The 21,612-nt window shown below is 39.4% G+C and overlaps 1 protein-coding gene across 1 annotated transcript in view; it reads right to left on the minus strand.

Annotated features, from left to right (window-relative positions):
• PIK3R1 (phosphoinositide-3-kinase regulatory subunit 1) overlaps nt 1-21,384 on the minus strand; it is a gene marked incomplete at both ends in the record, with an annotated part of 49,782 nt that extends 28,398 nt beyond the window's left edge. Inside the window, one exon of the mRNA XM_084278894.1 lies at nt 21,051-21,384. Within this exon, the coding sequence (XP_084135020.1) occupies nt 21,051-21,384 (334 nt within the window). The remainder of the gene's footprint in view (nt 1-21,050) is intronic.
• Nucleotides 21,385-21,612: the final 228 nt, after the last annotated feature.

The raw sequence follows: 21,612 nt of genomic DNA on the forward strand, positions 1-21,612 counted from the left end.
GTGCCGTGGACTCCTGTGTGCTGAGAGCTCACGATCCCCACAGAAGATCCCAGGAGGCTGCACTGAGAGTACACCCAGAGCCACGCCTGCAGCAATGATCTGAACACCAGTTCAGATCCTGTAACGCTGCAAAGGACCAGGAGGTACGACCGCACGGGTGACAGCACGGCCTGATGCCTCCCACGGCCTGGTGGTGGCAGCTGGTCCAGATGCAGAGCCCCAGCCATTGCGGCCCTGTCAGCACCTGCTTTCCTCAGCTGGGGAGAAAAGCCACACAACCTGTTAAGAGAGTGAAATGACTTTTACAGACACAAACCCTCAAACTTTAAGTGAGAGGCCATTTTATGGTCCATTTCTTTATAGTCTTAAGAAGCAGTGAGGACCTGCAGAACCTCTCAGCAGAGCGCTATGAAAGATTAAAAAAACCTAAACCCTATGAAGAACTCTCCATTGAGATCTGTGCTTTGGGTTCAATGCCAGACCAACCCAGAAAAAGCTGACCCTGGTATTACGAATAAGTATTAAAGAGAAATTCACTCTGAGGTTTGAGGACTGTAACCTAGCCTTGGCATTTGTAATTTCAGAGCGTAATTGCATTTACCAAAAGAACAGGAAAATAGAGCGTTCAACACTGTCCATCTTCTATTAGCAAATGGTTTTCACTGAACCAGGAGGAAAGACAGACCAGAGCTAGGATGAAGAAGTTTATTCTTCAGATAAATTGAAGACTGCAATAGGTACTAAGTTGCAACTGTTGGAAGAGAAAAATATCACTCCTTAGGGCCTACCTAACCTGAGATTATTTTGTTGGCCGTAGTTAAATTCTCCTAGAATCTGAAAACATCACTGAAAACGGCAGAAGCTGTTCAACCACCTTCTCCAGTACTGGTTTCACTAGAAAGATTTTAAAAGGCAACGCTATTCATGGAAAAATATTAAAGTGATTTAAGCATCAGTGAATTTGACACATCATTACAAGTGGCTTAATAAGTCTGTCTACTATTACTTGTCATTTATTTTTATCAGATGTCGTCAAACAGGACTCAGAATACCACAGAAGCCTTGGCAGCCAAAGGAGACTAGATCCAGGAGAAATTAAGAGGTGTAGACTATCCCAGCACTAGAAAAAGAAATGGTCTGGCCCACCAACACTATCAGCCGTCAGGCTTACAAGAAGCCCATTTTTATGGAGGCAGAAAAATGCCTGTGAGTCAAGATTTATTGCAATATGAATGACCCCAGGGCTATGAAAAGGAACAGGGAAATGATGTTTGCTGGTGACCTTACGTGACTGAAGTACAACCATGAAGCTGGACGGAAACACTAAAACTCCTTCAATACTGTGTGGCCAGCAAGTCTACTTCTTCCATCGTTCAGTAGGTGTTGGGTATAAACTAGGGGATGAGGTGACGACTTCAGATGTTCTCTGCTAATGGTATGCTGAAGATTTTAGACACAGAAGGAAATACAGATCTGTGCTGAAATAATGGTTTATCACCTCAACTGCACTTCTCTTTTTCCTTCATCTTCAACGGAAAAACACCTGAATAAAGCAGAACGGTAGGGCATCTCAATGACAACATTTAACCCCCATGAATAAACATGAATAATATGGTTCCGGACTTCAAACAGCTTTTTAAAGCATCCGTATTTCTGCTGTGATCCTACATCAGTAATACAGAGTAACAAGAACTTTTCCAAGGACCTTATTCCAAAGGATGATGACTGCAAGAGTTCTTAACCAGCGGGACCTTCTGAAGTGCAGTCAGTCCCAGTGTACTGCCCAAAAGGCAAAGTCAGCAACTCCAGAATCATCTGTGAGAGGTAGGTACTAGCAACATTGCCTATAAGCTTCAAAAGGGCATTTCAAATTGACTTCTGTAGAAAAATGTACACAACTTGTTATAATGTATGTGGCATTTAAAAGAGTATGGTCCAGCAGTCATTTTTCCAGGAGGACAAATATATGTATATTATAATCAGTCCATTTATAGTCCAACCCACTGAGTCTAGGAGGATTGGAATAAAAACTGAACATTAGTTCATTTTACCCTGGCTGCATTTAACATGTCAAGAAAGACGCAGTCACCTGTATAAATCAATGCTGTAACTGAGACAAGTCAAATCCTTTGCCGAGATATTTTCCAGGGTTATCAGCACATATATACTAGCAATGATCTGACTGATAAAATATCGTGTGCATGGTGATTATGCAGGACATTTGGGGGGGCAGGAAAACTAATTCCTCTTCATCTCAATTTATATTGCATCAGCAACTCTCAGGTTTACAGAGAATAAGGGGCAACTATGGGAACGGAAAGGGAAGTCCAGGCAAATACAGATTAATGCAAGAAAATCATCTACAAACAATCGATGACAGAACTAGACAGAATAAGCCTTTGATTTAATACAGAAAGTTGTACTATACAATGCATTGATTGCCCCCCCAAAAATCTGAGCTCTCTTTACCTTTCCCCGACACAAAAAAAGAACACTTTTCACAGAACTGCTGTCTTAATCAACAAATAATTCCTCAAAGAAAGAAAGAAAAAAGAAAGAAGGCAGTGTCTGGCTCGGGGAAAGTTCAGCTGCACAAGAAAGTGGAAAAATAAACCCACCAATCAACATAGTGTAAAGTACTATATTCCTTTATAATGGTTTAATCCTTCTAATAGTGGCTGCTAATCATGTTTCACACTTATTAATTTAATGTTTCATAAAGCCCTGTTTCTATCATCTGTTGAAAGGGAAGTGATACTGCCTGTACTAGGAAGGAATTCTGTTCATAATATTCTATCAGATTAAACCTCTGTAACCATATGAATTATGAGCTGTCAGGTACTTTTATCATCTGCTACAGAATATACTTCTTAGAAACAGGAGCTATAAATAAGACAACAGATGTTCTTTGCTGGCTTCAACTGAAGCACAGTTAAGTTTTTAAAAGCAGCCAGTAGTTAAAGCCAGTTTAGGACTATTGTAAAGACAGTATTATGCTTCCCTCTATGGGTGAACTTTCGAAAAACTCCTTTTCAAACTAGAACTGAATTTACGATTCGAAATGGATGCAACTATTTACTATTAGAATTAACAGAAAAACGAGCAGCCCCGTTCTGAGGAAAAATTGCGAGGAATATGAAAAATACATTAACTAATTGGAATATTCTGGCATACAGCCCCCTGCATTACAATGCTATACATAACACACAAAATGTTTTTCAAAAGAAATCTCGCCAAAAAGACCAAGGGAAAAAACACCTGCTTATTCAACTTTTCTTTCAAAGAGATGGAGATAAGCAGAAATAGTAGAATGATAAATAAGCAAGAATGTATTAAAATATGCCTTTCTGCTCCTAAGTAGAGAAGGGCACTGAATAAGCTGAGGAGGGCACAGGACAGTCACCGCTGGAGCTAACTCCCAAGAAGGCTCCTATGGAGGCTTTGTTATGGCTGGTCTTGGGGAGAGGTGCATCTCACCTCCTTCCCATGGCCTGGAGCCCAGCAAGTGGTTTCTCATGCTTTTGTCAGGGGTAGCAGACTGATGTGTAGTTCCCTCGCACCCCTCATTCTCAGGGATGACCCCAAGTCCTGTGTGATGTGCAGGAGCACAGCTGATAGCAGTGTTCTCACAGTCCCAAGGAGCATCGCTTTAAATGTAAGAGCAGGTTAATGTCCCTAAACAGAACAACTGAACATCATTCCAGCTTCCAGCAGTGGTTTGACATCAAACCATACATGGTATCAAGAAGGAAAATATATGACACTGAATATTCAAAGGTAGTGTGTGGATAGTGCAGGTCTAAGGACAAAGCAGCATGTTCCACTGGCTGCATCTTGTGACCTACTTCTCAGGTTCCCTTCAGGGTTATTGTTGTCATCAAACATCCAGATTGCAGTAATAGTACCTCGAAGACCTTACCAAATCGGAACAAACTCGTGGTAGTTCTCTACAAATAAAACCTCCCTTACTGGTCTTATGATTAAGAAGTCTCCTAGAATTGATGCCTTCCCACAAACTGTATCCCATCTTTCCCAGGCTGTGATATTCTATTAACTTCTGCACTCTAGACTTTTGTTTTAAAAGGAACAGTGAAACTAGTAAAAGCATGATTTGTTTTAAAGAGGCTATACGTAAGTTAATACGTTTACATAGTGTTTTACTGCAGTCACTGTACAAGAAATTTGCAGCAAAGGCCCCTCTGTCTGATGCCTGCTATAGTACATACATAAAACTACATTAAAAGAGCATCAAGATCACAAGGTCAAGCACTCAAAACTTAAGACAGGAAAGAACTAAAGCTGCATGAGCAATTTCAGTTCTTCCTTTTGCCTCTTTCCACATAACGACATCACATTTTTCCTGTTAAATTTCAGGACAACAAGTCTAGAGCTTCCAAGGAGCAGAACCCAGATGAAAAGCTGGGGTATCTACTACCTGGAGCATCATCCAGATTGTGCTGGACAACAACATATGGTTGTGCAGCAGGTTCCTATTCTCCCATTTACTCTTCTCTTCAAGCCTGAATTTTCTACTATCTCGACTCAGCTTCCCATGCAAGACTACTTTGCTTCATAACTTGTTCTCAAGCAAGAGCAACTGGGGAAGGAAGTACATACTCAGTTGTTCTGGAAACCTCTGTCACAAGAGAGAGACAGCTGCCTGTCTTTTAAGGGAAGGAATGATGAAGTGCATCTCAAGATTTTGGTTGAGGCCAGCCAGTGTGGGCTCATGGTGAGCTGATTTGAATGACATTCGTCAGGTAACACTTCACAGGTAGAGTTAGTTCCCGTGCTGGAACTACTTTACCTAAAAAGCAGTGACATGTAGTTTCTTCTGATCAGTTTGGCACCAACCAACCTCAATTCCCTTTCCACATAACTATGGTGATGACTAGTAAGGGTGCTCCTGCAGCACCTGTCTGCTCTTTGCAACCAGGGTAGGACTGCTGGAGGGACATGCACTGTGAGATGCTTGGGATACTGGAACTTCCTCCAGAATGATCTGTCCTATCTGTACAGGATCCCTGTTCCATCCTGCTGTTTCCTTTTTCTTTGTACCATGATACTGTTTCTTATGCAAGGCCATGACTAGTTTGTGATAATCTATCTGCTTGAGAAGCATATTTTAAAACATTCTGCTTTTATTCAATAATTATAATACATGAAAATTCAGGACAATATGTTGTTTTGCTTTGAAAGAATACTTCATTTTGCTACCTTTTTGCTGTGGAGAAATTAATGGGGGGAAGAAACAAGAACAAATCCTCCTCAAACTATCCATAGGCAAGCAATCTACAGGAAAAGAATAAGCTCTTCAGTACTGCAAGAAAAAGTGTGATTACTGTGCTTGAGAAGTCAAGTTGTTTAGATCTGGAAGATTTACATAAAAAGTACTAGCAAAAGCTGCTGACAGATAAAAGCCAAAACAGCTCCTTCATCTTTTGGGGAAACATTTTTAAGTACACAGAAAGTTAAAAATAATCACTGTATAGCAGTCACACAGAAAAAAAAATTCAACAATGGCAATAGCAATACAGCATCAGAAGGGCTTTATTTGTTCCAGAAACTAAAGTATTTCAAAGCAAGACTTTTTCCTCCTCTAATACAAAAAACCCCCAACACCCAAAACTAAAACCAACAAAAAGCCCAAAAGCTTAGGGCTTTAGTTCTAACTACACAAAAATACAGCACTGCTGAAAGGGAATCTTACACGAAAGTAAAACTAGGTTAATCTTCACAGCCACTAAACCATGGGCTGATATGACATAGATACAGAAACAAAAACATTGCTAGGAAATTCCTGAATTGGATCTATACAGACTTAATCTCACCATCGTCTTTAATTTCAGAAGAAGAAAACTCTTAAGTCCCTATGAATATGATTTTTTGACCCGTATCATACACCTGTCAAGATTTCTCTGCATAGCAGTGTCAGGGTTGATTCCTCATTCCAATGTATTTCACACTATTGAGATACTGTATCATCATGGAATATGAAGCACATGTACTTAATGCATGAATCTGAAGACCTCTCTTCCATAAACCTCCGTTTGTTCTCACTCCACTGTTGAAGCAACTTTAATTCAGACCTTAAGACGTAAAGTAGTGAATGATTTTCACAGACCTTTACTAAGCAATCTCAACAGTCTGGTTAACTGCAGCTGGAGAGAAACCTTTACTTCGGTACTATCACACTCTGTTGCAGAAATTCATACACTGCAAAATCTTTTTAGAGGAAGTGTAAAATAAGAATTGAAAATAATAACAAACATGGTGCTAATTAAAAGGTAGCATGAAAAAACGGCTGGTTTTACATCACCATCTGCAAGCCAAAGATTAAATGAAGTAAGGGTAATGAGGTATGGCAGAGGACTTCAGTCTACATTGGGAATATTCATTTGGAAAGAGACTAGAAGCAAGAGGCAAAGCCTCTCCTCAAGAAATCCCAAGCACAATTCTAAGCACTTCAACTCAGAGAAATCTTTTTGCAACCTCCATGTAACCCTACAGTAGTAAAGAGTTTCTTGAGATCTAAAACAATGAAAAATACACCCCTCGATTTCAAGTAGTGTATTGTGAAGCAGTGAGGCTGAGCAGAAGAGGCTGAAGTAACTGAAAAAAGTATTTCTGTAAGTGGTCTTGGAAAGCTTAAACTGCAGAGGGGTTGTGCAAACTACAAAAAGATACTCATCTGGTTAAGAACTGACAACATGTTCCCTGATTGTTAATTCATGTGGATCAAATGAAAACTGCTCTTCCAGGGAAGAAGCCGGGAACAGCTCATTTGATGTCGTGTACAAAGACTCAACAAGTAAGCAAGAAGCACTCTGACCTGCTGCTTCACTTCCTTGCCTCTACCACTGGGAAGCTGCCCTACACTGGCCTATTCTAGCACAGGAGAACATGCTGTGGATGTTCTTTGAATTCCCTGTAGAAAATTCACAGAGAGCAAAACAATCCTCAAGTGACTGCCTCTGAACTTAAGAGGAATACTGGTTGTACAAATGAGTACACCAAGGAACACTAGTCTGCTTAATATTAGGCTCTAAAATGGCTGCAACTATTTACAATTAGTATTAACATAATTAGAGAAACAAGCAGCCCTGTGCTACAACTGTATGGTGCTTCTGCAGGTCATACACACACAAAAAGCCCCAGTTTCTCTACCACCCTGTTCCTGCCAAGAAAGCTAGTTAGTCTAACTAACCCACCTCCATCTGAAAATGTAATGGGTATTATCTATTTATGTCTATTTCCAGATGTGTACAAAGAGAGCTTAAAGCTACAATAACTCAGTTTTTTCAGAATGTTGATTATAGGATGCAATAAAGGAGTGAAAATATGTCCCTGACTTGCACAAAATATGATCAGACATGTGAAAAGATCTTAAAGCTATGACACACTAAGAAATGAGTGGAGGTTTGTGAGGCTGAAAGGCTGCTGCCTGGAAGGAGTAAGCCTTCTTCCACACTGGCCAGTAAGGACTATGAATTGGCAGCTATTCTGTTAAAAGTCCGGGTATATCCTCATTGTTTTCCTGCTAATCTACCAGGAGTGGGGGGAATTTGAAAAAAGGAAAAAAATAAAAAAAAGGAAGTCTTATATGTCTGGTTTTGCTATTGTGCTGCAGAGGAATCCCTTGATCATTTTGCCAAAAGAAAGAACTAGTTACCTTTATTTGACCCTAGCAGAAGAGAACACCTCTTACTTGTTTCATTTTACTTTCTTAAAACATTTTATTTATTTATTTTAATGTGGGCCATGCCAAGAAGGGAAAGGATGTCTCACTTGACTCCCAGATGGAGAATCTTTCCAGAAAACCAGTTCCCTGTCGAGAACAGAAGGAAGAGGAATGCATTAAACTGACCTGATTTTTTCTAAACAGGCTTAAGACTCCCTGTTTTTAAGCATAGTTCGCATGAACTGCCTGCTACATCAGAACAAGCATCTTTCTACCTAACTCTGCTTCTCATTTAGCCTTCCAAACTTGTGCGTGAAGCTGGAAAAGCCTGTATCCTAATTAGCTCAGTCGTGGCATCTTCAGAGCACTTTACTGGGGTTTTTACAAGATAAAACTCCTCAAAAGTGGCTGATGCAGCAGACAGCTGCTGTAACTCATGTAAGCTTCTGTTATGCTACCACCAGGTTCCTGATTCTTGCAGTACTCAGAACTGCTGAACAGGAACTTGCCACCTCCCAAACAGTTCTAATACTTCATGGAAAAATGTACCACTAATACCCTCTTTTAGAGAGATCACGAGCAATCATGTAAATCTTGCTCTTGTTTTAAGAGAAACAGGTTTTTGATTGCTCTTTTTTGTTTGTTTGTTCGGTTTTGTTTGGGTTTTTTTAAGGCCTATTTCTTGATCTCTCAGGGGACACAGCCCTTCTGCTTCTCTTGTGTTTCACTGCATCAGTCAACTTTGCACCAGTCAGCTTCCCACATTTCAAACCTTGCTCTCAAACTGAGAAATCTTAGGAGACAAGAGGAAGGCAGCTGGTAATTCTAATGGCATTCAGCTAGGAATAAATAATGTAAAGGATCAAGAGAATGTTCTAATCTGTGCTGCCTGGCATTGCAAAGTGAGGAAGCGTGAGGCCACAGGTATAGAACTCCTTAGACACACTCAAATTGTTTGGCAGCTGCTTCCAAAACCTTTCAGGATTGTTTAGTTCTAAACTACTATGTATAAAGACTGGCTTGGGTTTTTTTGTTTGTTGAGTGGGTTTTTTTGCCCCCAAATAGCTACAAATTACGTCTCAGCAAATTACATACAGAAATTTAACATGCACTGGGAGTCAATACTGTATGTAGCCTTGCAACAAGCTAATCCAGACCAAGAACAAAGTTTCAGAGCCTCTTAGGGAGCATCCATGCGTGCCATGGCCTGATGGTGCTTTGTACAGCTTCAAAGCAAGCTTTTTCTTTTTTTAAAATTTCAATCAGGAAAACAAGCACAATATAAGAATTTCTGACAGGCTGCAAACAGGTGACCAAATCATACTTAACTTGACAGAAAACTCTGCATTTTCCAAACCATGAAATTCATACTGAAGTAAGGGAACTTCATGCTTTTACTGCTGCATGGCTATCAGCTTGAGCCCAACAGAACAAATTGGAAGCACATTTAAGTCTACTTTTTCCTGCTGGCTCTATAGCTTCCCCAAGCTTTTGCAAATTACACGTTCTCTCTCTCAGCATTTGGTCTCTTTCTCCTTCTGGCATTCTGTAATTTTGCCAGCCAAAGTGCTTTGCTTTTAATAAGCAGATCTGCCAACTTAAACACCAGTCTCTTAAGGCAATCAAATAATGAAACACACATGTATGTACTTGCACGTAATCTGTCAAATGCCTCTCTAGCCCACTACAAACGATTCTTACAATTTGGGGTTTTCATAGGAGCATGCATTCATGCACTCTCAGTTTTCAAAGATCAAATGCCATGGTTCTTCAGAGTCTGGTGTCTTGCTTGTTCTTAGAAATGCAATGATCCTGTAATTTCCATATCAGTGTCTAGAATACATGGAATATTAAAAACCCCAAAACACAAAGGTTGTGTAGACAACTTCATATGAAGTAAGCATATCCTTCAGATTCTCAACCTTGGTGTAAAGGTCTGGTGTGAGACAGCAGAGATTCCTCCATGTCAGAAAACTCTTCCCATGTTTCTAGTGTGTCTGTAAAGTTAATGAGTAACTATTCCAGGTGTCAAGAGTATTTTTCATACCTCCCACATTACTCATCTATCATCCACACTGGAGCTGCCTTGATTTCCGCTTTCTAAACTACTATTTCCCAAAAGAGAAATCTAATCTCTGATGCTAGTAACAGTCATCCAGGAAAAAAAAACATTGTCTGTCATACTGAGATGAAGGTGTACTGCCACACCTCTTGACTAAATAATGTTGCCGTTTCCAACATGGCACAATAAAGATGGTAAAAAAAAAAAAAGCATCTTTGAAGCAAAAGTAAGCAAGTTACTGATTGATATTAGAAAACTAAAATCAACTTTAAAGGATTGTAATTTACTAATAATTGACAAGAATGCCTGCATTGTGAATCACAACTACAATACAGTGAAAAGAAAGCAAAACTCCTAGAGATGCACCATAATAACATAAAGCAAGGTTATTTAAAACATGCAATGTTCCTGAAGTGCATATTGGTATTGTAAGACATATTTTACATCTACAACAAAGTACTGAGAACTCGCAAGGGTATGTTACAGTACCTGCTGAATCTGTGCACTGAACATTCTAAAAATTCTTTTGCTTTTGCCGCTTATATTTGGATTTCAGCTGGTGAAGCTGGATGATGCAGGCAGAGGTATGCCAGGAAGATCTGTTCTGCAAGAAACCATCTCAGACACCCAGTCCTCAGTAACTGAAGCCAGCTGCAGAGCGAGCAGATTGTTCTCGCTCCTCGTGACAGGTAAAGCCTTACACTGTCAAACTTAATGCAGTTCTGGTTCCGGGTTTCAGTTATCTCAATGAACATTTAAGTGTTAGAGTTAAGCTATCTACGTTAAGAGTTCTGTCACCAGATTCAACTTTTTGAAGTGTTTTTCTCCATGTGATGTTCCCATTAAAAAGTAACCTTCAACGGTCTTAAGCCAGTAATTTTTAAAATTGTCTTTTTGTTCTACCTCATGCCTCACAGGAATCATGATAGCATCTCTGCTCACAACAGTGTCCTAAAGATGACTTAATATTTGTGAAGGTAAAGCTCTATCAAGCTGCTATTGGCCATGTCACTGGAAAGAGCAGAAGAGGCAAAAAAGAAACCTGTTTCCAGAGAGGAGCCTTGAGGCTGGAAAGGTGGCTTAAGACCATAAAATAAACAACTAGAATGAACTAATTCTCATTCAGGGAAGACCTTGACAATGAACAAAGCAAGGATGAGCAGGAAAAGGGGTCAGGCAACTATGTAATTAAAATACTCTATCAGATGGCATACACTACAACAAGGTGTAATTACATGTACAAACACAAGTTTTAGACACGTAGTTTTGCAATCTTAATAATGGTCTCCTACTACCCTGTGTAATTCATTGTATATATGCACACGCATCAAGGTAATTAAACTCTGTATTTACAGTATGTGTAATAATTTGTTACAATAACGGAATGTACAATTAAAAACTGTCACCATCTCATTTCCTCCACTTTAAGAAACTCTTGTCACTGCCACACTAGTTACTCAAACAGGCAGCCCTAAAAAAAACCCAAACCAACAAACCAAAACAAAAAAACCCCAGTCTTGCCAGTATATCTAGAAGCATGGAACTAATTTTTCATACGTGTTAGTGAAGAGGACTGAATACAATGGAAGACAAGAACTTGGTGAAAGTAAGTAATCTCTATACTGTCATCACGAACTACAGTTAAATGTTGTAGTGTGCCTCCCCCCCCCCCCCCCCCCCACCCAGATGAAGCCATTTTTACTACTAAACTTGCAATTTTACTATACAATGGACATACAAATGGTTAAAAAGCCTTTACGTATATACTAAGGGGAAGAGTTTAGACTAATTAGGGACATGCTTTAAATGTGTCTAGAAGTTATGAGCTCAATACAGGAATACTAAGTGAAACCGCATGCCCTGCATTAGCCCTCGACTTCAGAAGAGATGATCCTAACAGCGTTTCTTTTCTGTGTCTTCAAAATCAATGGAAGAAGTGTCAGACACTGTCCTTTACATCAGTGTTCATCATGCAGTATTTCATGCACATCCACATCATAGGCAGTCCCAGTGCTGCCAAACTTTGACTATAGGTCTGATCCCATTCCTTTGACGTCAAAATGGGGTTTGCCACCAATATAAGGGAAAGTAGAATAGGAGGCTGCTACTTCTTGCATGAACAAGTCTTTTAAAAAATCAACCAAACCCCAATCATGTATATTTTCAAGAACATCAGTGTTTTAAAATAATCATGCTTTTACTTTGCATCCAAAGGGATTCTGAATGAAGCATTTTAATAGTCTGTTTAGAAAAGAGCAGTTCACATTAACAAGCACGGGCATGTTCCATCTGAACTACCAGACAACTTACCACAGCATTTGATTGTCTATTTAGATCAGACAATGAAATGCAAAAAAACCAAAACAAAACACCAACTCAATCGTTCTCATCTTATTGCTGTGTTCTTACTGTGACATAATAAAACCCTAGATATTTGTCTTAGAGGAAACATCTGGAGACAAAGTGTAACAGTTGGTAACTCTCTTCCCCTTTTCTGCTAAACTGTACATGCAGCTCAAAAGTCCTGCATCTTCAATCACTGGGGAATGCACCCACAGCCCACTGTCCTTTCAGTGCAAGGTTTAATAACAAAGATTGAAGAGACTACAAGACTAGTTCAATGCAATGATTGGTATTACAAACAGTCAAGCACCAAATGTTCCTCTAGTAGACCATCAAAATTCTCCCCAAAGCAAGAAAGAAGCTCAAAAGAAGTGAGACTTTGTGCTACTAGCTCTGGAGTAAACATTGTTAAATCACTGATTTAGTATAACCCCCAAAAAGTGTCCTGATAATAACGTGACTGTGAAAATTTCTTGTTCCATGTACAGGGCTGCAGATTTCACAGACTACCAGAAGGGTCTTGGAGTTGTCAGCACTACGTTTGACCCAGAGAAAGTCTGAAAAACATGAAAGCAGTGGGGAATGCATGCTAATCATTCAACCAACAGTAATAAATTCTAAATACAGCAGAGCAAAGAGAATTCAAACATTCATTCCACTGTGCCCTTGAGGACCCCTCACTGAGTGAACAGAGGTCTTTTATTTCCAGATATTTGAGATGAAGTTTCTGCTACTTGCTGTTTGGAATATGTGTTCCTTAACACTTTCTTTATTGGCAGGCCAGATTGCAAGGACCACTAAAAAAACCCTCTTTATTCTCAGAACTTACATTGGAACAAAAGGCCTCCCTAAATCTTTCTCTCCCTAAAAAAATTGCTTATGTAGGCTAACTACTAGCTACACTATTCTGGCCTCAGAACAATGGAGTACATTTGGACTGGGAAAAATATCTTCTACACTATACTGTACAGACTCAACTCCAAAGTACCCAAAATAACTTTCTTCAAAATGTCAAGGGATGACATTTTCTGACGTTTCTCCCAAGGCAATGACTGTATTGCAAACGGTGCAATACACACCAAATGAAGAATTTAAGACTGCACTACAGTAAGAAGCACAAAGCCCGGTTAGCCAAGAGCATCCTCTTCCAGAGGAACTCTCAAAGGGTGCTGACCCCTCACAGAAGATCCATGTATCAGTGGAGATGGGGAGGTCACTGAAGCAGAACATGCCACGCTGCACCCCATGGTGCCCTGGAGCCTCACAGCCCTTTGCAGACCACAGCAGGGCAGACGCCCCTTAAAGTGTGCACCAGTCAACTATGAAATGATGGAGGGCTCTGCCATTGTCTCTGTTGCTCCTCATCTGTGACAAGCAGCTGTGTCTTGCTGAGGAGACAATTCAAGGCAAAGTTCATAAACACAACAGACACTTTCACATCTCCATCCCAGCACAGCACATGAAAACTTAGCAATAGAGGGCTGGAATGTGTGGTCACAGGGTTGAATGCCACGTGTATATAGGAAAAGGACTGCAAATTGTTGCCTTTAACTGCTCATTTCTGGAATGTTCCTGGACAGAAAGATAATGAAACCAGACACAGCTCTTGAGCCTTATCTACCATTGTGCACAATTAGTGGTTTCTTTCATTAATTCCTAATTTAAGTGCCTTGGTCTACTTCCAACCAAAAACAGCTTAGGAAGGGGCTGAGGAATTGAAAGTAACATCACAAACTAAAAGTCTCTCCTTTGTGACACACTGCTGCAGAAGCTGTAACATGCTTTCAAACATGGGTCTGTAGTGTCTGATACCATTTAAAAATTTATTCACCAAGAATAATCTTTCATGCTTACCTGCTACCTACCAATCTTGTCCCAGTGGGATAAAAAGATCTAGGGAGATATCAATGACAGCACTACAGTTTTCTCTCCTAACCCCAACAAATAAATTCCATTGTTGTAGCTGTAAACAGTACATGCAAAACTGATGTAGTCATGCCTCCTGGGAGGTGCATTCCCTCACCAGACTACAGATCTCAGGTTGTGCTCTTCTCCCTTCCCAGATGGTGAGCAGGAGGCTACAGCACAGGAGTGCACACACATGCTGCATCCAACAAATTCAGTCGCACAGGGGACAAAGAACAAGGAAAAGACCCATTGAATTATACCAATCTGATGTGCTGAAGTGGAGGACTTTAGCTTTTGTCCAATATCATTACATTTTTAAGCGTGCATTTTTTTAAAAGGAAGCATCAAAATTTATAGGAAAATTTTGTCTGGTTTTCCAATATATAGAAACTCAAACCCAAAACAAAATCACAAAGAAACCACAAAGAAGAGGGGAAAAAAAATCAGTGTGGTCTACACCTTGCCTGTTTGCCTGTTTACTGAAAAATGCAATAGCTGCTCAAGAGCTTCGGGAAGTTGAGTGGACCAGAAATAACTACTTGTCCTGCAGCAAATCTGCCTTCTGCAGTGTATCTTCCCATCCCAGACACCACTGAGTGATCTGCCAGCATGGGTGCAGACTGGCATGTCCAGACCTGCCAAGGGTAGATCTCACATCTTGCCCTCAACATCCACAATCTCTAGTGAAGAAATTATCTCAGACATTAACCTCTGGGAAATGCTCTAACGCAGCAAATGATGCCAAGCATATACAAACAGATCCAGTGGATTATACAAGCAAATTGTCTGACAGCTAACTGAACTGTTGAAGACCTTTTTCATCATTCATGCCACAGCTTACATAGTATTTTTGAAGTACAAGTTAGTCTTAAAAAGTATTTTTTAAGTGTAGAAGCCATATGCAATTGCATCTTTCCCTCACTTAGGGCAGTAATGTGTTTTCTGAAATTCTGTCCTGAGGGTTTTGATTATAGATCCTTATTACCTCAAAAGGCATCAGCTTAAATATTATTTTTAAATGCTTTCTAACACGTAAACTCTTTTATAAAGTGGTTCAATATATATATAAAAAAAGAATAGTATTTGGGCGCTATTGTTATGGACTGCTGCATACAGTATTCATAATAGACTGAACAGAAAGTAGTCAAATTAGTATAAAATGTTACACTTGCTAACACTTTTACCAAAAGACCTCAGCTAAGCTCCAAGGATGCAGACTTTTTTATAACAAAGAACAAAAAATGCAATATATAACAAAAATGGAAAAAAAATTCTTCCATTAGTGGAACCACAAAATAGGATTATATTTTAGACATATATTTTGCTGAAAGCATTTTCAGAAGTTAGCAAGTATTACCCACAGGGTTGTTTTTTTCTTTTTTTTTGGGGGGGGAGAGACGGGATTTTTTGGTTTTTTTAAAGCAAAATATTCTCAGGGCTTAAAATCCTTCTCCAGTTAAAATAAATATTTCTTTTAAATCCTGTAATTCCCCTTGTCATTCTTAGCTATGAAAATAAAGCAGTTCTTTGTATTCTAGCCTTCAGATTGATTTCACGGATGTTCATCATGGAAAGCAGCTTTGGAGCAAGACGCAGATGTGAAAGAGTGCACAGCCAGCTGCAGTTACAACACCTGTGTTCTTTCACACAAGAAAATCTGGATGTGTATATGGCATCGCAGAACTATTTAAGTGGGCATGGTTATTTGCTCCGGGTGCAGAATGATCCATTCTTGGCAAATAGTACCATATGTTGCTGAACCCCACAAACTGATCTTATCATATGCAAGCCTAAGGAAAAACTATTCACTAACAGTGCTTTTTTTCAGATGTTCCTGGATCATAGCTACAGCAACAGATCAAAGTGATTCCAAGGGAGAGGAGCTGGTTACTTCACCTTTGCCTTGGTTTAAATCTGCCCCAGCAGCATTCACACCAGCAGGACTTATTAACAGAGTGCATCAGTATCGCAGAATGCCAAAGAAAGGCAAGCAGTGCCACTGAACATAATGTCACTGCTGTAACTATAGACAGGCATACTAAAATCAGTGCAACACAAACTTGACAATTATTTCTTACAGCATCAAAATCATTGTCTCTTATTCTTTCAGTTTCTGAGAGCAAAATGCGTAACAAAAGGTAGTATTTACCTTACACTGGCTGACACAGCTCAAGAAAAAGAGACATGCCTTTCTGCATCTGGAGTCATCTTTGTGGATCAAAAGGGGGGGTTGTGTGCCCTAAGTAACATATTTTTCCCAGTCTCTCACTCTTTTCCCGTGATGGTCACAACGCGACATGGAAGATGCTGGCTTTAAAGCTCCTTTCTCTGCCTTGCTACCTTCCTTCTCTACCAGCAGGTGGGGCCACGCATCAACCATGAACTTGCCCAGGTCGGCTGTTGATGTGCGATTTGTACTACTACTTGGCAAGCCTGTGTCCCTGTGCTCTCTTATGGTGCTTACAGACTTTTTTTAGTTACTATCATCCTGATTTTATCATTGTGAAAAAACCCAACCCAAACCAAACAACAACGCTCTGCCACACTTCAACGCAGCTTGCAAAATCTTTGTTTTCTTTAGTGATAAAGCAGGTGGCAAGAACTTTGTTTTCAGATGCCTTAACTCATCCGGCAGCTGGAAATTTGAATTGTACACTGAGAAACATGACCACAAGTAGCTGGGGAGGCTTTCTGGCAGAAACCTGCACCATTTCTCAAGCAACCGACTTGTGAAGTTCATGACTGCAGGACAGTTCTGACAACTGCAGCAGGACAAAGGTTTTTCCTCAAACGGAGCTTTTTAGAATGAACCAAGGGTTCCAGCTCAAACAGTAAAGACATTTACCAAATGAGATAGTGACTCATCACTTCACCCCGTAATTTCCTTTTTCTATATGCCTAAATCAGGAGAGATGATGATTGTTTTCTTCCCAATGGAGTGCATTCCACTCACCCTTATGCCCCCTAATTTACAAATGTAAATAATTCTCAGTAATGCAATGGCTCTATCAGCTTTACAGCAAAATTAGAGAAGTAAATCCTACAGCATATTCAATTCAAGTATGCACGAACGGTTTTATGCTCTCTGTCAGTTCGGATCTTTGTCAGACATTGCATAACCTGGTTTCTGAAAGGAAAGAGTTTCCAAATGTTCCATGCCACTATCTTTGTGTAATTTGCTGATCTGTATCTGTTCTAGAAGAGCATAAAGAAAGGTGGGGTTTTAAAAAGAAAAAAAAAAAATAAAAAAAAAACGAGGTCTGTGTTATAGTTTCATCACAAGAAGGAAGAGTTTAGGATTATTTTTAGGCTGTAGACCAGCTGAAATGGTACAAAGTGTCAACAAACACAACCCTTTTAAGTTACAGAGGAAGCTGCAGGAAGCACTAAAACAACAAAACAGACTAAATATTCATATAAAATGGTCTGCCCTTCTGAAATCTGATCTTCATTTTGAAGTGGTAATTTTGCATTCCTAGTTAAATTTTAAAGTATTTCTGTCCATCAATCAAAGTGTCATGCTCCAAAGTCTACTTAAAATCAGCCTTCACAAAAATGGAGAAATAATACTGTACGAACCAACTGTAAATGTAGGCAGCTGTACCATGTGAATTCAAGTTCAGAAAACTCAGCTACACTCAGTAGAGCTTAGGTATTTTTAATTTTCAAAGACATGGGTAAGACAGGGCTAAGTGAAAGAAATGAGCCCTATGTAGACCCAAGTATAAAAAGAAAGCATTTCAAGAAAAAAAAAAAAAGTTGAATCTTTACTGCTTCATGTAAAACCCTATGCTGGGTGTCTACTGTTCCAAGTGCCTTGATACCTCCCAGCACCAGCCACTCATCCTTGTCTGACAGGAGAGGAAACCTGGAGAAAAGGCAGGTTGGGATAGTGAGAGCCTCACACAAGCAACAGGCATTAAATCTGCCTTGCCATAGGTCTGACCTGTATCAGGCCTGAAAAAAACCACCTTCAGAGTACATAATTAAGTATTAAAGAATATCAAAATTATTGAAATGTATTTTCTTTTTTAAAAATTAAAATATATATATATGTGGTAAAATTAAAAGAGCTCCTATGATTATACTTATATTCTTTAAAAGCACCAATTAAGTTTCTGATACTCTTATTCAACACATACACAACGGGGGTACATACTGGATTCACTCTACAGAACGGAAAAAGAATATGGATTACAAATAACTGAGGTTCATTTTAGAAGCCTGCTTCCAGTTCCCAATTAGTTTGTCATTTTGATCCACAGCAGTTTCAAATCATCTGTAAACTTGACTGTATTTGGTCAAGCAAGTTTCATGCTATGGATTAATTTATTTCAAACGCTCTTTAGGGGTGTGGAGAAAAGTATCATCCTGGGAAGAATCTTCTGGCCCACTGCCCATTACACCGGCTGCAGGACAGTATTAACTGTGCTGCTCCCTGCACCAAATCCCATACACAAAAATAGTGAAGTCACCTGAACTGCATTATTTTTTACCTGAACTGCCTGCACCCCTGGTTTCACCATAGGTATCATTCTGCTTAAAAATTTAAACATTGGTGGGTTTTATTTTTATAATACTCTTTCACTGCGACATTTCTCAAACTTGTTTCCTAAGATTTAAAGCATTCTCTGCCTTAGTTCTTTACAATAAAATGATCACTTACTACTTTTCTCAGTTTCTTTTAAAGTAAGCATATGTTATCTTAAACGTAATTAAATCTAAGTCTTGAACTCTCTGGAGTCCAAATTTCGATGTTTCCTATAATTCTGCTGAAGGTGCTGTCTAATTCTCATTACTAAAGGTGCCCAGCCTATTACATGAAGCTTAAAACCTCTAACTCAAAAGCAGTTAAGGAAGCCTGCCTTATTTTTTTTTTTAATCATAAAAACACAAGGCTGGATTGCAAGATGATTCTTAAACATTCTGGAGAGTATGGCAGGATACTATGTGCAGACCTTTGAGATTAAGATTCCCAGTTAAATTAGCACATTTCCTTGTTTCACATCCCCACAGTCCCAAGCTATTAAAAATAGCCATATTGTATGTAAATAGTATGGTCTCTAGGGGCAATAAACTTCAGTTTATGATAGATCTAGTCACAGAGGCTTGGGGCACTGTCTCATCGCAAGGAAGATGGGAAAACCTACATTTAAGCAGAGCCCTCCTCAAATCAGCAGCAGAATTTCCCAGAGTGACTCCCAGAAGCCAAAACTCCTGTAAATGTCTGTCACAAACGCAGTCCAAGGCCAAGCTTGGAAACTGCAAGATTAACACCAGGACTTCCCAGCACCGTGCTGTAGCCCACATGCAATACAGAACTGTGAACAGCAGCATCAAGCAAGCACCAGTACAGTGACCAAGCAAGTTACAAAGTGCTACTTTAAGTTTAAAGCAATAAATACACTATAGCCTGGGATGCCAGTTACTTCACCACAGTATTCACATGTAAAGAATGAAATTTTCTTTCCACCCTCCATCTCTCACAATGATCTGTCAGCTTTGAGGTGTCAAACCAAAGAACGATGTTTATTCTGCAGTTACATATGATGGAGATAACCATCTCTGCAGGTGATTATGGAAAAAGTCCATATGTTACCTGTTCAACACTTATTAATAACCAATACATGGAATGATATAAGAAGTAACAGTGGTTTCTTTCAAAAGCCAATACCCTATTTTCAGAATCAACTTAATGAGAAAAATTGATGCTCTTAATGACTAGAAGCTGAGAATTCAAGGACTTAATAGGGATAGCATAAACTAAAGTGCCACTACATTCCTATCTGCCCCTACTTTCACTCTAACAGTGAGGTATATATCTAGGCATTACACACTTACATGCAATTCTAGAGAGCTTAAGGACACTGATATACAAACCAGTTCAGATTCACTCTTTATTAAGACCCCATCAACCTAGAAATGATTCTGCTAAGTTTCCACTTGGGTGCCCCATATGGTTTTTCGTATTTCTGTTCTTATCTTTGATGATTATTAACACAAGTGGATATAAACTCCTAACAGCCACAGTATGATGGAAGCTGATGAACTGATGCTTGCACTTTGCATGATGCTGCAAATATTTCTATGGAGGCAGAGGCAATGATACTATACAGGCCTATGGTGTCACTGTCAGAATCAGGATCACATGCTGAAACTTTTATTTCCTACAGCTAAAAAAAAAATTGAGAAGCTGAAACAATATAAGCCATTCGGGACTTTTGGTAAGTGAAAGAGCACTGCAAAAATCTATCTTAAAATTTTTCAAATAGCCTAAATATCTGAATGCTAGATATGGAAGTTACTGGGTTTTTTTACCTCAACATTTTTCCAATTAAAGAAAGAGAAGGTGCTTTCTTCCCTTAACAGTTCTGATCAAATTCTGAGTTCTGCCCAACATGCTGTTGCAAATGTGGGTTAGAAAGCAACTTACAAACAAAGGAAGACATTTACTTTGCTTAAACATACGAGTTCTGTTTGTTCTACTGCATGGTCTACCCCAAAAAAACATTAAATTTTGATTTCTCTTTATCATCATTCCACTGCTCTCTTCTAAATACCTGCTTTTACTTTTAATGTCACAGGTAAACCTGCATGACAAAGTACTTATTTTTTGCTGCTAGCAGGAGATTAATGATAGGAACACAGTGTTTATTTGGAAATCGTTCTGTCAGATTCACCAAGAAGTTTCCCAACAGTGAGTTTGATGAACCACAGAGGGAAACACTTCTACCAGCTTCTTAAGATACCTAAAATAAATGCTACCCTGCTTATTCTCCATTTAAGTCTTCACAGTTGTGAATTATAAGCATACTTTCCAACCTGTGAGATGTGTCTCACTAAGTTATTGGTCTCTTTGGTGCCTGAGACAAAGCACATTATGTTACAAAGCGTGTGAGCTAAATATGATGAACCAGAAACACTTCTCAATTGACTGAACGGAGCCATGTGCTAAAAAAGCTGACCAGCAGGTGTTACACACATAAATGAAATCAGACAAGTCTATGAAACGTAAATATCAGAAAAACAGGGGAAACACGCGCCTTCTGTACTGACCTTGTTGCTCACTCTCTGCTTCAACTTTTGCAGAACTTGGTGCTACAGGAAGGGGTCGAGGAGGACGAGGCTTCGGAGTTGGGGGGGATATCTTTTTTCTTCCAATGTACTCAACGTAAGTTCCTGGGAAATCCCCCCTCTCCCCTGTGGTTTCATTAAAGCCATTTAACCAACCAATCTCCTCAGGCTTTGCTTCTTCCCCTTCACTGAATCCAAGTGCTAGTAAGGTACCTTTATTCACAGTTAATATATCATCTAAGTGCAAGTCAATGTCTTCTTCTCGCTCTTTTTTGTAGTCATATAAAGCTCTGTATTGATATCCTTCAGCACTCATCTTGGCAAACAATTTAACATTCAAAAGTGTTATTAAACAGTATCAAAATGCTATTGTCCAGTTATAGCTTTATGTACAGAGAGATTCAAGATGCATTAAATGGGATAATGAAAATGTCAATAGCAATGTCTAAGTAATACAATCCACCAGAGAATCAAAAAGCACCAGGGTCTGTCACTTCACTGCTGACGTTTTTACTGATGCATTTATTCTGAGTCAGTGATTGTT

Source organism: Gallinula chloropus (genome assembly GCF_964237585.1).
Source record: "Gallinula chloropus genome assembly, chromosome: Z".
NCBI classification, from domain to species: domain Eukaryota; kingdom Metazoa; phylum Chordata; class Aves; order Gruiformes; family Rallidae; genus Gallinula; species Gallinula chloropus.